This window comes from Tursiops truncatus, chromosome 11 (assembly GCF_011762595.2).
Source record: "Tursiops truncatus isolate mTurTru1 chromosome 11, mTurTru1.mat.Y, whole genome shotgun sequence".
In the NCBI taxonomy this organism is placed as follows: Eukaryota; Metazoa; Chordata; class Mammalia; order Artiodactyla; family Delphinidae; genus Tursiops; species Tursiops truncatus.
Genome location: NC_047044.1, coordinates 6,332,780 through 6,346,132, shown reverse-complemented (window position 1 = coordinate 6,346,132; position 13,353 = coordinate 6,332,780). Strand labels below are relative to the sequence as shown.

General features: G+C 49.6%; 1 protein-coding gene across 3 annotated transcripts in view; it reads right to left on the bottom strand.

Moving 5' to 3' along the window:
* The window catches only part of ARFGAP3 (ARF GTPase activating protein 3), a 55,257-nt gene extending 43,680 nt beyond the window's left edge, over window positions 1-11,577 (bottom strand). For 2 of the 3 annotated variants that reach the window (XM_019944411.3, XM_019944418.3), the window contains exons 1-2: window positions 11,398-11,577; window positions 4,551-4,669 (exon numbers count right to left, since the gene is read on the bottom strand). In XM_019944411.3, the coding sequence (XP_019799970.1) occupies window positions 4,551-4,669; window positions 11,398-11,466 (188 nt within the window). In that variant the 5' untranslated portion in view covers window positions 11,467-11,577. The remainder of the gene's footprint in view (window positions 1-4,550; window positions 4,670-11,397) is intronic. The other variant, XM_019944404.3, reaches the window with a different exon arrangement.
* Window positions 11,578-13,353: the final 1,776 nt, after the last annotated feature.

Here is a 13,353-nt window from a genome sequence, read left to right as displayed (position 1 = left end):
GTGTTAATATACGATATTTGTTTTTCTCTTTCTGACTTATTTCACTCTGTATCAGTCTCTAGGTCCATTTATGTCTCTACAAATGACACAATTTCATTCCTTTTTATGGCTAAGTAATATTCCATTGTATATATGTACCACATCTTCTTTATCCATTCCTCTGTTGATGGACATTTAGGTTGCTTCCATGTCCTGGCTATTGTAAATAGTGTGGCAGTGAACATTAGGGTGCATGTGCCTTTTTCTTTTGGCTGTGTTGGGTCTTTGTTGCTGTGCTCGGGCTTTCTTTAGTTGCAGCGAGCGGGGGCTACCCTTTGTTGTGGTGCGTGGGCTTCTCATTGCAGTGGCTTCTCTTGTTGCGGAGCACAGGCTCTAGGCACATGGGCTTCAGTAGTTGTGGCACACGGGCTCAGTAGTTGTGGCTCACAGGCTCAGTAGTTGTGGTGCACGGGCTCAGCTGCTCTGCAGCATGTGGGATCTTCCTGGACCAAGGCTCGAACCTGTGTCCCCTGCATTGGCAGGCGGATTCTTAACCATATGCCACCAGGGAAGTCCCCATGTGTCTTTCTGAATTATGGTTTTCTCTGGGTATATGCCCAGCAGTTGGATTGTTGGGTCATATGTTAATTCTAATTTTAGTTGGTTTTTTTTTTTTTTTTTGTGGTACGCGGGCTTCTCACTGTTGCCAGGGAGCACTGGTATTTATTTAAAATAAATAAATAAAATAAATAAATTTATTAAAAAATTACAAAACGAAAATAACAAGCTGGGGTCTGGCCACGTGCCAGGATTCATGTGAGTTCATTTGCTCACTCCTCCCAAAGCCCTAAGATGAGTATAAGCCTTCTCATCTCCACTTTTAAGGGAAGGAAACTGAGACACAGAGAGGTAAGGAACATGCTCACCTTGCCAACAGCTAGGGATGGCAACGGGATTCAGACCCCCAGCAGCCAAGCTGCAGCATCCTCACACCTACCACCCACCTAGCACTGCCTTGTGAATCTCTGGGGTGCCTACTGCACCCAGGCTCACGTCAGCCTTCCCTTCCCACGTGTACCCCCCCAAGGGCCTCAGGACTATAAAGTTTAAGCTCCCAGACTGGCCCTCCCAAGGCCACGCAGATCTTCCCCTTTGAATCTTATTTCTCCTCATTTTCCTATGCATATAAAAACTAGCTACTAAACAGTTCACTTTTTCCCACCTCTATATCTTCTCGTAAAGTCTGAGTGCGGCCCTCCTTTTTCCCTACCTTGTCTCCGTTATCAAAATCTCACCAGACCTTCGAAGTTCACTGCAAATGTGACCTCCTCCTTTACACTTTGCCTAATTTTCCAACCAGAAGTAGACACCATGCTCTGTTTCTATCAATGTTCTTTATAGTTTATCTTCTTATTTATGTTGTATTTGTACCCCCAGCCCACCAACAGTGACAAGGGTGAGACCCCCTGCACTTGTCACACCCCATGACATACTTAATGGTGAACTTGAGAATAAACAGAGCCAGAGAGAGGAGCACTGGGACACTCAGCGTCACAGGCACTGGGCGAAGAGCTCCGAGGCCTGGAGGGTGGGAAGAGGCCAGACCATCAGGTCCACTCTGCAGTCAGTTCCCAGCGCAGTTTGCCATTTCCGCAGATGCCTAACCTGTCTTTTCCTTTTTGCTTGGCAAAAGCCGTAGTCTAAAAATTTTTTTCCCTTTGTAAACTCGTTGACTTGAAATTCTACTTAAAAACAAAACAAAACAAAACCTCCGGACTTCCCTGGTGGAGCAGTGGTTGAGAGTCCACCTGCCAATGCAGAGGACACGGGTTCAAGCCCTGGTCCGGGAAGATCCCACATGCCGCGGAGCAACTAAGCCCCTGTGCCACAACTACTGAGCCCGTGTGCCACAACTACTGAAGCCCACGCGCGTAGAGCCCATGTTCTGCAACAAGAGAAGCCACCGCAATGAGAAGCCCACGCACCGCAATGAAGAGCGGCCCCCGTTCACCGCAACTAGAGAAAGACCGCGTGCAGCAACGAAGACCCAACGCAGCCAAAAATAAATAAATTAATTTAAAAAAAACTAAAAAATCACAAAACCTCCTTTTAAATAAACATTCCACCCATGCCAAACTGTTAATATGTTCATGCCTGGGAAATGGGACTCTGTGTGTGTTTGTGTGTGTGTGTGTGTGCACGTGTGTGTGCAGCCAGCTAGCACGGGGAGAGGAAGGAGAGGGGAAGGGGGTTCTAGAGCAGGGACTTTCACTTCCTACTTCATATACTCTGGGACTGTTTGGATTTTTTTCCGCAGTGAACTAATGTTTGTAAATTTTTTTTTTTGCGGTACGCGGGCCTCTCACTGCTGTGGCCTCTCCCGTTGTGGAGCACAGGCTCTAGACGCGCAGGCTCAGCGGCCATGGCTCACAGGCCCAGCCGCTCCACGGCACGTGGGATCCTCCCGGACCGGGGCACGAACCCGTGTCCCCTGCATCGGCAGGCAGACTCTCAACCACTGCGCCACCAGGGAAGCCCTGTAAATTTTTTAATCAATAAAAAATGTTTAAAGAGCAGCCCTCCGCCTCATGAAAAGAAAATCCTTAGCACCCTCATCATCCTTGACTTTCTCCTGCCCAAATCCTAGACTGTTGCCCTTGGGTTATATGTACAGTGATTTTTTTTTTAAACAGTTGTTCTTGAATCATTTATAAGCATCATGATTCATACAGTTATATTTATCTAACTTTTAAAAGGGTAGTGATTAAACCTGCAACATCCCAAACAGGCCCTGCTGTCCAGCCTCATCAGGCTCTCAGGCAGCCCTTCCCTCAGCTGGGGAACACGTCAGAAAACCACCTGATTTCCTGGAACGGTTTAAGCTGGTGTTGTGCTGTAGTGGTGAGGAAAAGGGAGGGCCAGGTTCTGATGGGTGGGACCTCGCAGAGAGGAAGAGGGAAAGAGCACAGTGAGAGAGAAAGGAAGACAACACACTACGCATCGCCTCAGTCTAGGCATCGCGACCTCTGGACAGAGTGGGTCACCACGTGCTAACTGGGGACAACTGACCTGGGGGAAAAAGTACATGAAGAATAAACTTGCCCTGGCAACCAAATCCCTCCACATTTCAAAAAGAGACAAGGTCAGGAGAGTGTATTAAAAATATCCTGGGTCCAGAATCTAAGAAAAAAGAAAAGAAGACAGGAAACTGACAGATATTCTGGAAGTAGTAGGAACACCCAAGAGAATTCCCTTTTCTAAATCATGACCTATGGAGTTCTATGGCTATAATAACATTTAGCCCATTTTGCTTTGATAAACTGATTTCTGAAAAAAAGAACTCAACAAAGTACATAAAGTTTTCTTCAGTTAATCCATTGAAAAGAAAGTTATGGGGACTTCCCTGGTGGCGCAGTGGTTAAGAATCTGCCTGCCAATGCAGGGGACACGGGTTCGAGCCCTGGTCCAGGAAGATCCCACATGCCGCGGAGCAACTAAACCTGTGTGCCACAACTACTGAGCCTGTGCACCTAGAGCCCGTGCTCCACAACAAGACAAGCCACTGCAACGAGAAGCCCGTGCGCCGCAACGAAGACCCAATGCAGCCAAAAATATGTTTAAAAAAAAAGAAAGTTATGTTGTTATTATTACTGTATAGTTTTTGCGCCAGGATACAAAATATCTCGTTACAAATTATCATAGATTTTACCCTACAGGAACAAATGCTCTTTATGGTAATCACACTGTAGTATCAGTATTCCTTAAGTCATAATATAAAATAAAACTGCTTGCCATGATTTCAAACAGCCTGCCTGCCTAGCTGGCTCCTTCCCTGGAAAAAGAACTGGCAGGGAAACAGGTGAGCTGACCTGGGGAGGCCAGCCGTACAGAGATCTGAGCCACGACTGCTCAGAGGTGCCCCTGTACTTCCAGCCTCCTACTGGACTGTGGGACTGTGTCCAGAGGGGGCATCTTTCTCTGATGGCCACAAAGGCCCCAGAAAGGCTACTACCAAGAGGTCAGAGCAGAGATAGGGACTAGCCAGAGGGGTCCAGGCAGCCCACGTCTTTCACATTGCAAACATTTGAAACTGCCACTGAAATTCATGCAAAAATCATTCCCTCGGGCTCTGCTATAAGTGTCGTTGGAGGCTGAGCTGCCGGATTTTGCTGGGGGCGCAGCCCTGATCTGACGAGGGTCTCCCGCCACCTGCAGTGACTGTCCACCTGGAGGAGCAACAGAGACCCCTTCCCCCAGGAGGCATCAGAGCAAGACTCCTATGTGCTGCTAATTATCAGAGACAAGAAAGGAAAAGGAGATGCTGCCTCAAGGCTTCTGTTCTGACTGTGGCTTCAACACTGCTTCCTCTCACACCAAGCTCTACAGCACAGCCACCAAGTAGAAAATAATTCATTTTCCGAGTTTACTCAATTACACAAGATTTAAATCTCCATGACTCATAATCAACCTCTCATTTTACTTGACGTCAAAGCAAACATAAAGGAAAAGGGGAGAGAGACCCACGTAACGAGGTAATCACTCCCACCCCCAGTGAGGAAAGTTCCCCTTACCGAATAAAACTCAGGTGGACACCAAGCGACCGGTGTGACCCCGAGCAGTCGATGCACAGGAACACCCCATAAGTGATGCTGGCCCAGCTGGGATTCTTGGCACCGCAGTCAAAACACACCTGAAAGAAAATTTCAAAATTCAGTTATTCATCGATTCTTATCAGCCAAATGAGCCACCCTATAGGACAGTACAGGATGTGGCTTCAAAGCTGCTTAATCTTTACAATTCAAACTGATTATTAGAGGGAATTCCCTGGCAGTCCAGTGGTTAGGACTCAGCATTTTCACTGCCAGAGCCCAGGTTCAATCCCTGGTGGGGGAACTAAGATCCCACAAGCTGCACAGTACAGCAAAAAAAAAAAGAATAATAGATAAACAAACTGGTTATTAGAAAAATATCTCACCTAGATTTTTTTTTTAAACCTCAAATTTCTATTTCTTTTATTATTATAATGTTACTGTATTATATAATTATATATCAATAGACTATTAATATAATGCATTAATTATATGTTATATATTTTTGTATATCTATTATAACAGTACGTAGTATGCGTAGTGAAGAGAGCTTAGATGTGTTTATTGCCTCAAACATGACTCATGCATGAAGCATCGGCAGGGTTCCTGCCACTCACATGCATGAACGCTAGACAGCGATGTCCCCTGCAGGAAAGGCCCAAGGCCTTACTGTCCCCTGGGCAGTGGCTCTACCAAATGTCAGGCGTCTGTGCACATTTCTCCTCTCCCCAGCCAGAGGAAGACAGCCCCCTGGATGCTGCCCTGGATCCTGCCCTCCAGGTACTGACCCCCTCATGTAACCCCCACCCTCGATTTGCCCAGGAGGCCCGTGTGACCAATGATATGGCAGAAGTGCTGGCGCGTCCCTTCCGGGGTGAGGTCGTAAAAGACCCTGAGGCTTCCTTTCTCTCTCTCGCTCTCCCCCCAGATCACTGGCTCTGGGGGACGCCAGGTGCCATGTCTTGAGGACACTGGGTCGCCCAGTGGGGAGAGCCACGTGGAGAGGAACTGAGGCCTTTAGTCCAACAGCCAGTGAGGAGCGGAGGCCGGCTGACCACCACGTGAGTGAGCTTGGAGTGGGGGCCCCAGCCTCCTGAGAAGCCCTGAGCCTTCCTTCCTCAGCACTGACTAAAGTCAACATTCCTCACCTGATAACAGGAGCACAAACGTACTTTAGAATACACAGTGCTTGTTGTGGAAATGAATACTTATGAGTAATTAGAGCCAGGACAACAGGACAGTTAAAAATTCCACAAATAATAGACTTGTTTTGAATTGTTTTCCAGAAAAAATAAAACTATATTTTAGCTAACTGAGCCACCCCCAGATTCCTGGCCCTCAGAACCTGTGTGAGACAACTTGTGTTTGTTGTTTTAAGATGCTGAGCTCCACAATAGATGCTAATAGAGAGAGCTGTTCCTGCGTGAAATGCCGTGTCCTTCATGACCTCTGCCCCTTCCACTCTGTCCAGGTCACTGTTATTACTCAGACACACAGCTCACGTCCAAGGAGTGGGCCCCCTCCTGCACAGCTCGGAGCTCCTGCAGCGTTGGGGGCCCTTCCCTCACCTTGCCTTCCGCCTGCATCTGCACAGAGCTCGGACGTGGCTAACGCTCAATAAATGTTTTCTGTGTGTTTTTTCATCTCCCACAGAGCCTGAAAAATAGTGATCTACCCATACAAAGCATTCAGGAAATACATGTTAGTCAAATGAACAACGTATAAAACTTATTACCAGCTCAAAAATTAGCACCAGCCCCCTCAACACTGAAGTCAAACATTCTTCATCTGATAACAGGACACAAAAGTACTTTAAAATACACAGTGCTTGTCACGGAATTAATATTTGTAATTAATTAACATCAGCACAACAGAGTGGTAAAAATTCCACGAATATGTTTCCCTGGTGGCGCAGTGGTTGAGAGTCCGCCTGCCAACGCAGGGGATGCGGGTTCGTGCCCCAGTCCGGGAGGATCCCACATGCCGCGGAGCGGCTGGGCCCGTGAGCCATGGCCGCTGAGCCTGCGTGTCCGGAGCCTGTGCTCCGCAGTGGGAGAGGCCACAACAGTGAGAGGCCCGCATATTGCAAAAAAAAAAATTCCACGAATAGGAGGTTTTTTAAAAGCCCCCATCTTTTAGGTATGCTTTATAGGCAGAGCCACCTATGTGAAGGTTGTCTCAACTAGAACCATCAAGAAAGATCTGGGGACTTCCCTGGCAGTCCAGTGGTTAAGACACCACGCTTCCAATGCAGGGGGGAGCGGTTCAAACCCTGGTCAGGGAACTAAGATCCCACATACCATGCAGTGTGGCCAAAAAAAAAAAAGGAAAGCAAGCTCGCTTCTGGCCTTTTGAGGGCAATACAAGCGTGAAAACACGCGTGGATTTTCCAAAGCCCCTCATGGTGACAGGTTCACAATAAGCAGGCAGGATTAGAGGGCTGACAGTTGACACGAGAGGCACCAGGCATTCACTCCAGTGTTTACTGACTGCCTGCTACGTGCCAGGCACTGTGGCAGAGGCTGAGGTATTAAGAAGTGGATGGCGGCACTGACTCCACGAACGCTTGCTGAGTCTCCCCATCTCCCCCTACCCCCGCCCCGGACAGGCCACTGAAGTGGGAGTAAAGGGCACGGAAATGAAGATGCCCTGTGGTAACAGCCATGAGAGTAAGGAATGCCCACCCCTGGGATGCCAAACAGTGGGCCTGACTCTGCCAAAGGTGCCGCCCCTCTGCAAGAGGACACTGTGATCCCTCACTCACTTAGCTAACAGCTGTCACTATCAGTACGCCCCCGACACACACAGAGTGCACGTACAAAAGTGGCCTGGGAAGAGTCAGCCCGCGTGGAGCCCAGTCTAGCAGTCCCAGCGGGCAAGACAACTAGTTATAATGTTGAACCTTAGTAAGCAAGGACAGGATGCAAAAAGTTTTCTAGACAGGGCCCAAGTGGCATGTGGGATGTCAAGAATAGAGTCTAAAAGGGCAGAAGGGGCAAAAGCCTGTGCAGGAAATGGCCCTGTGCAGGGACACGACCCAGAGGTTGGGCGCACACAGCCCAGAGCAGGCAAGTCTGAGAATCACTCCCAAGGTGGTCGCAAGGCTGGTTACGAAAAGACAGCAGCGGGGCTTCTAACAAGTGGCCTCAGAATCCTCCTGACCCACCAACTAAGATGAGGAATTGCAGGCCTCTTGCCTTCCGAGACGGCCCGCACTCTTGTCTGGAGTATGTTTCTCCCAAGGCCGTTCTCGCCTTTTGAGACAGACCATGTTCAGCCTACAGAATATGTATCTCTCTAAATAAATCCATTTCTGGACTCCCCTGGTGGTGCAGTGGTTAAGAATCCATTCCACAATGCAGGAGACACGGGTTCGAGCCCTGGTCCGGGAAGATCCCACATTGCCGCGGAGCAACTAAGCCCGTGCGCCACAGCTACTGAGCCTGCATGCTAGAGCCCGCGAGCCGCAACTACTGAGCCCACGTGCCACAACTACTGAAGCCCGCGTGCCTAGAGCCCGTGCTCTGCAACAAGAGAAGCCACCGCAATGGGAAGCCCATGCACCACTCGCCACAACTAGAGAAAACCTGCACGCGGCACAGGAAGACCCAAGGCAGCCAAAAATAAATAAATAATCCTTCTTTCTCCTGAAAAAAAAAAAACAGATGAGGAATTGCAGAATGCAGCTCTGTGAGGGCTGGGGCCTTGTTCACCTGAGCTGAGCGCTGAGCACTGAGCCTGGCACAAAGCAGGCACCAAATGCAAATACAGGTGGTAGAAGAGCTCACGAGCTGAGACTGGGCCCCGTGGGATCTGAGGTCAGAGGGCAGTTCGAAATCCAAGTCTGGCTCTCTGCTGGAGCAGGGACTCCATTTTGTTTTGATGGGCAAGTGGAGATATGGTCTTCTAAGCAGAGTATCAGTTCTTATGGTGATAAAAAGTAGTTTGGGACGAACAATTTGTTTTGCTACATGGTCAGAATAATTACTATAGAAATCACAGCTAATATTGAGTGTTTGCTCCATGTCAGGCACTGCTGTTGGCCAACAGAATCTTGATAACAACCCTATAAGAAGGTACTGTTCTTATGCCCATCTGGGCCAGCTTCCGGGCCTGTGTGTGATCGACGCAGTCACACAGGACACCGCACACAGAAGCGCCCATAGGTGGTTAATGCTCTGCTGTCTCATCTTGAAATTCTTAGTACTTTTGAAACAAGGGCCCTGCATGTTCACTTTGCACATTTCAAGTTCCCTGCAGAGTATATAGCGCCAGTTTTCATCCCCGTGTTAGAGAAAACTAAGGACACATGAAGTTAAGTGTCATAGCTAAGACATGGCATCACAGAGACTGGACCCCGGGCAGTCTGCCCCGGAGTGTACTCGTCACCCCTTCACTACACTGTCTCTTACCCCGCCAGGCAGCCCTTTATCTGTCCTCCAGGCACTAGACAGACCGTATGCTTCCTGAAGGCAGGAGCCTGTCTCTTTTTCCATCAGTACATCCTCAGTGCTCTGCAGTGCCCGGCATGCTGCAGGTGCTTAACTGGTATTTGCTGAATGAATATTTGCTGAATAACTCAAACAATCAATATAACACTAAGGGAAGAGCAGAGACAAGGGAGGATTTCACAAACTAGAAAACTGGCCCTTTGAGTTAAAACCTTTGATCCAGAGTAAAGAGCCATCATACATGAGAGGGAAAACTGGACACCACATTCTAAAAGCAAATTGAGGTGTTTTTCTTTAAGTACTTTCCTGTCTTGTGTGTCTTAGAGCTCTTTTTAACCATCTCACTTTAAAAATGCTTATTAACTCTTCCACATCATTAAAACTAGTTTTCATCTTTGCTTAGATAATGGTTTCTTATTAACAATCAAATAAAAAGTCTTAATCAAGAAATGTAGCACAGGGCTTCCCTGGTGGCGCAGTGGTTGAGAGTCCGCCTGCTGATGCAGGAGACACGGGTTTGTGCCCCGGTCCGGGAAGATCCCACATGCCGCAGAGCGGCTGGGCCCGTGAGCCATGGCCGCTGAGCCTGCACGTCCGGAGCCTGTGCTCCGCAACGGGAGAGGCCACAACAGTGAGAGGCCCGCGTACAGCAAAAAAAGAAAAAAAAAAAAGAAATGTAGCACAAGACTGTGGAACACTACCAGAAAATATTTTTGCTCGATGCTTTTATGAATCCTACTACAGAATATAAAATTTTCTACAAGTGTGTTGTTCATAATTAAAATAATAATAACAACAAAAAATTGCTGACATGTATTGAGGGCCAGTATATACAGGTACTGCTCTAAGTGCTTTTCTTGGATTTTCTCATTTAATCCTCACAATAACTCTCTGAATTAGATCTAGCTCATGTCTCATTTTCAGATGAGGAAAATAAGGTACAAAGTAGTCAAGTAACCTGCCCAAGGTGACAGGAAGTCCCAGGGTCTGGATAACAATTTACAAGCAAGCCCACACATGTCCCTCAAAAGTGTTCTTGGTATAAAGACACTGACTTCTAATTTAAAAGGGACATCTTTTGATGAATTCAGTCAAAGAGAATATATGTTGGGTTTCTGAGATAAAGCAGACCAAAAAATGTATAGTTTCTACACTGCTAACTGCAGATACTAATCTGGTCTAGTTTACATCAACCCCTCTTTATAAACAGATTAACCTAAATTCGAAAGTCAAGAAAATAGCAAAGAAATCGGCACTGGAGAATTCCTGGAAACTCTTTCCCCTCCTGACTTTCCTACGTTCATCAGATATCAACTCCTATAAACTGTTTCCTTGCTCACTTCTCTTAGGCTGTAAAAACATGGGCTCCCCTCCACCTAGACCTAAAACAAAGACATCTAAGTTTTGTAAAACTCTGGGACTTTCTTTCTATGCCATCATGTCATGGCACACAGAGTCCATGCTGACACGACGGCCCTTTGCACTGTCCAGGTTCCACTCTGACCTGTGATCCTCAGCAGAGGGTGTCACTTTAGCCCGATGTGTCACCACATCTCCAGCCAGTAGCGAAAAGTTGTTAAGAGTCATGGGTGGGGGGAAGGGACAGTCTCTGGAGATAAAAAAAAAAAGGAAAACCCCTATCTCCAAAGAGAGAGGCAAAAGGGAAGGAAGGGAAAGGGGTCTGTGGTGGGCTTTCTTAGCAAGAGACAAGAGCGCGAAGCCACTTAGCAGTGATCACTTAGCAGCTTTATCAGACAGGGAAACTGAGGCTGCCACCAGAGGACACAGCTTCCCTGAGGAGCTTCAGAGGTGAGCTCGGAGGCAGGGAGGTGGCGAGCCGAGTTTCCCCGAGCGCCCAGCGCTACCAGCTGGAGTTTCTGGCCCGGCGCATGCTTCCCGGCTGGGTCATAGGTGGCCTGTGGTCTCCGCCCCCAGTCGCAGGAGCCGCGGGTACGCCCCCTAGCCCTCCCTCGGGCCCCCGAGCTCGCCCCCCGCTCTCTCAGGAACTCGTGTCCACTCCGCCCCCACCAAAAGCCGCCTCCGACCCCCGTAAGTTCCCCGGCCCGGTGTTAGGAGCCCACAAGGGTCCGCCCCCGGGACCCCCAGATGCTCTCGCCTCCCGCCCCCAGGACTCCCAGGTGCCCGCCCTGCCTCGGACCCTGGGGTGCGCCCCCTACCCCGCCCCTCCCTTGCTGAAGCTGCGGGGCGGCGCACAGTCCGGACCCAGGCGAGGCCCAGCCGCTGCGGCCGCACAGTGCGACGTGTCACAGGCCGGGCCGACTCCTCCTCCCGCGGCCGCGGCCACTGGCGCCGCAGGGGCCTCCCGCAGGGTCCGGCAGGGATGCCAAGCAAGCCTGAACACGCCCGGCGGCCGTTACCTTGTTGGTGGGCACCGACCGGAGGCGCTTGAAGATGGTCAGGATGTCCTGCTTGCTGGGGTCCCCCATGGTCACCAAAGAAACGAGGCGCAGCTGGCCCCGCCAACCGGGAAGGGCAGAGTAGGAGCGGTTGCCGCCTCCGGGAGGTAGACGATGGCCGAAGGGCGGGGCTGCCCGTGACGATCAGACCGGGCCTCTCGATGTCCCCGCCCACTGCCGGAGCGCACGCGCCACTCTCCCCAGTGGCCCTCGCTTAACAGTGCCACTGGCTCCTCCCACTCAGGCCCCGCCCCGGTTCCTACGCAGGAGGCTCGCGCGCTTCCTCCAGGTCTCCGCCGGGCCTCCACTCCCGGCAGTAAGTGGCGAAGCTCGGTCCGGGTTGGGTTTGTACCTGCGCGCACGGCTGGTCGAGCCACCGCCGCTTCGGCTGACGGACTGCTTCCTCGGCCAAGGTCCTCTCACCTCCTCCCCGTGAGAGCGGCAGAACCTGTCACTCCAAGTGGCAAAGGAGGAAACTTGCGGGGCAAGGGCCTCCCCGCCGGCTCCCCACACCCGAGGACTCAGTCCAGGAGCCGGATTTTCGCTAGTCGCCTGAGCCCTGGTGGGAGGCGTCCTATGGCGAAAAGGATCAGTTTGGGTTATGTCAGTGAGAGAGTCAGCAGTTCTTCTGAGGCAAAAGGCGCTCAGTCAAATCAGATGAATATAGACAAGAAAAGAAGCTGGCCCTTTCCTACCCTTCGGCTGACATTACTAGCTGGAGGGTTTAAACGCTTGGAGAACGGTGCCTGTTTTGCCTTAGTGGGTGTGGAGCCACTAGGTGTCACCTGAGGTTCCGCGGGTCAGGAGAAGGATAACAGGTTTTGGAGTCAAATGCAACACCTTGGCTCCAAGCTCACTCCAGCCAGCTCCTTCCCAGCTCTGTGACCTTGGTCAGATCACGTCTCTAAAGCTGGGTTTGCTCCTCTGTGCAGTGGGGTGAGAGATGCGGAATCAGTGCTGAGCAGTACAGGAGAGCAGCTTCCCAGTGAAGCCCTGGGAAAGGCTTTGGCAGTGGTCTTTCAACCTGTCTGGTTAGATGCCCTCAGGGAAGTTGGAAGCTTGCAGGGTTGGAACTATTCCAAGGAAGGGAAATGTATTACCTTCCAGAACAGTAAGTTACTTTTACAGTAAGTTTCAGCTGTGACTGAAAGTTCTGCCTTGTACTGAGTCAAAGTATATACATACCGGGCTTCCCTGGTGGCGCAGTGGTTGAGAGCCTACCTGCTGATGCAGGGGACACAGGTTCATGCCCCGGTCCGGGGAGATCCCACATGCCGCGGAGCGGCTGGGCCCGTGAGCCATGGCCGCGGAGCCTGCGCGTCCGGAGCCTGTGCTCCGCAGCGGGAGAGGCCACAGCAGTGAGAGGCCCGCGTACTGGGAAAAAAAAAAAAAATTATATAAATAAATAAATAAATAAATATATATATATACACATACCCCTGTACTTTGTGTCCCTAGGTACGGGTTTGACCCTACACAGAATACCTGGCATGTTTATGAGTCCTGTGCTTTCTGATGGGAATGGGAATGATGGTCCCATTTACTATTTGGAGTTGAAATCTTCTTACCAAGTTATATATCAGATTCAGGATATTGTCTACTCCAGTCTCCAGTATAGAGATCCCTGAGAAGAAGAAAAAAAGTGCAATGAAGTGTAGACAGTATCTACACTAGTTGGGGCATAAGGGGACACACACACCCAAAAAAAAAATACCATTTGTACACCCATCTTTCTCTTTTCTATCATCTGCTTAAGCGTTCTTCATAGAACTTATTATCACCTAAGGCCATAATGTGTAATACTCCCCTCAGCTGAATATAAACTTTTTGAGATCAGATGTATTGCATCTCTCTCTCTCTCTCTCTCTCTCTCTCTCTCTGTATAGATATATATATATCTATATCTATATATCTCTC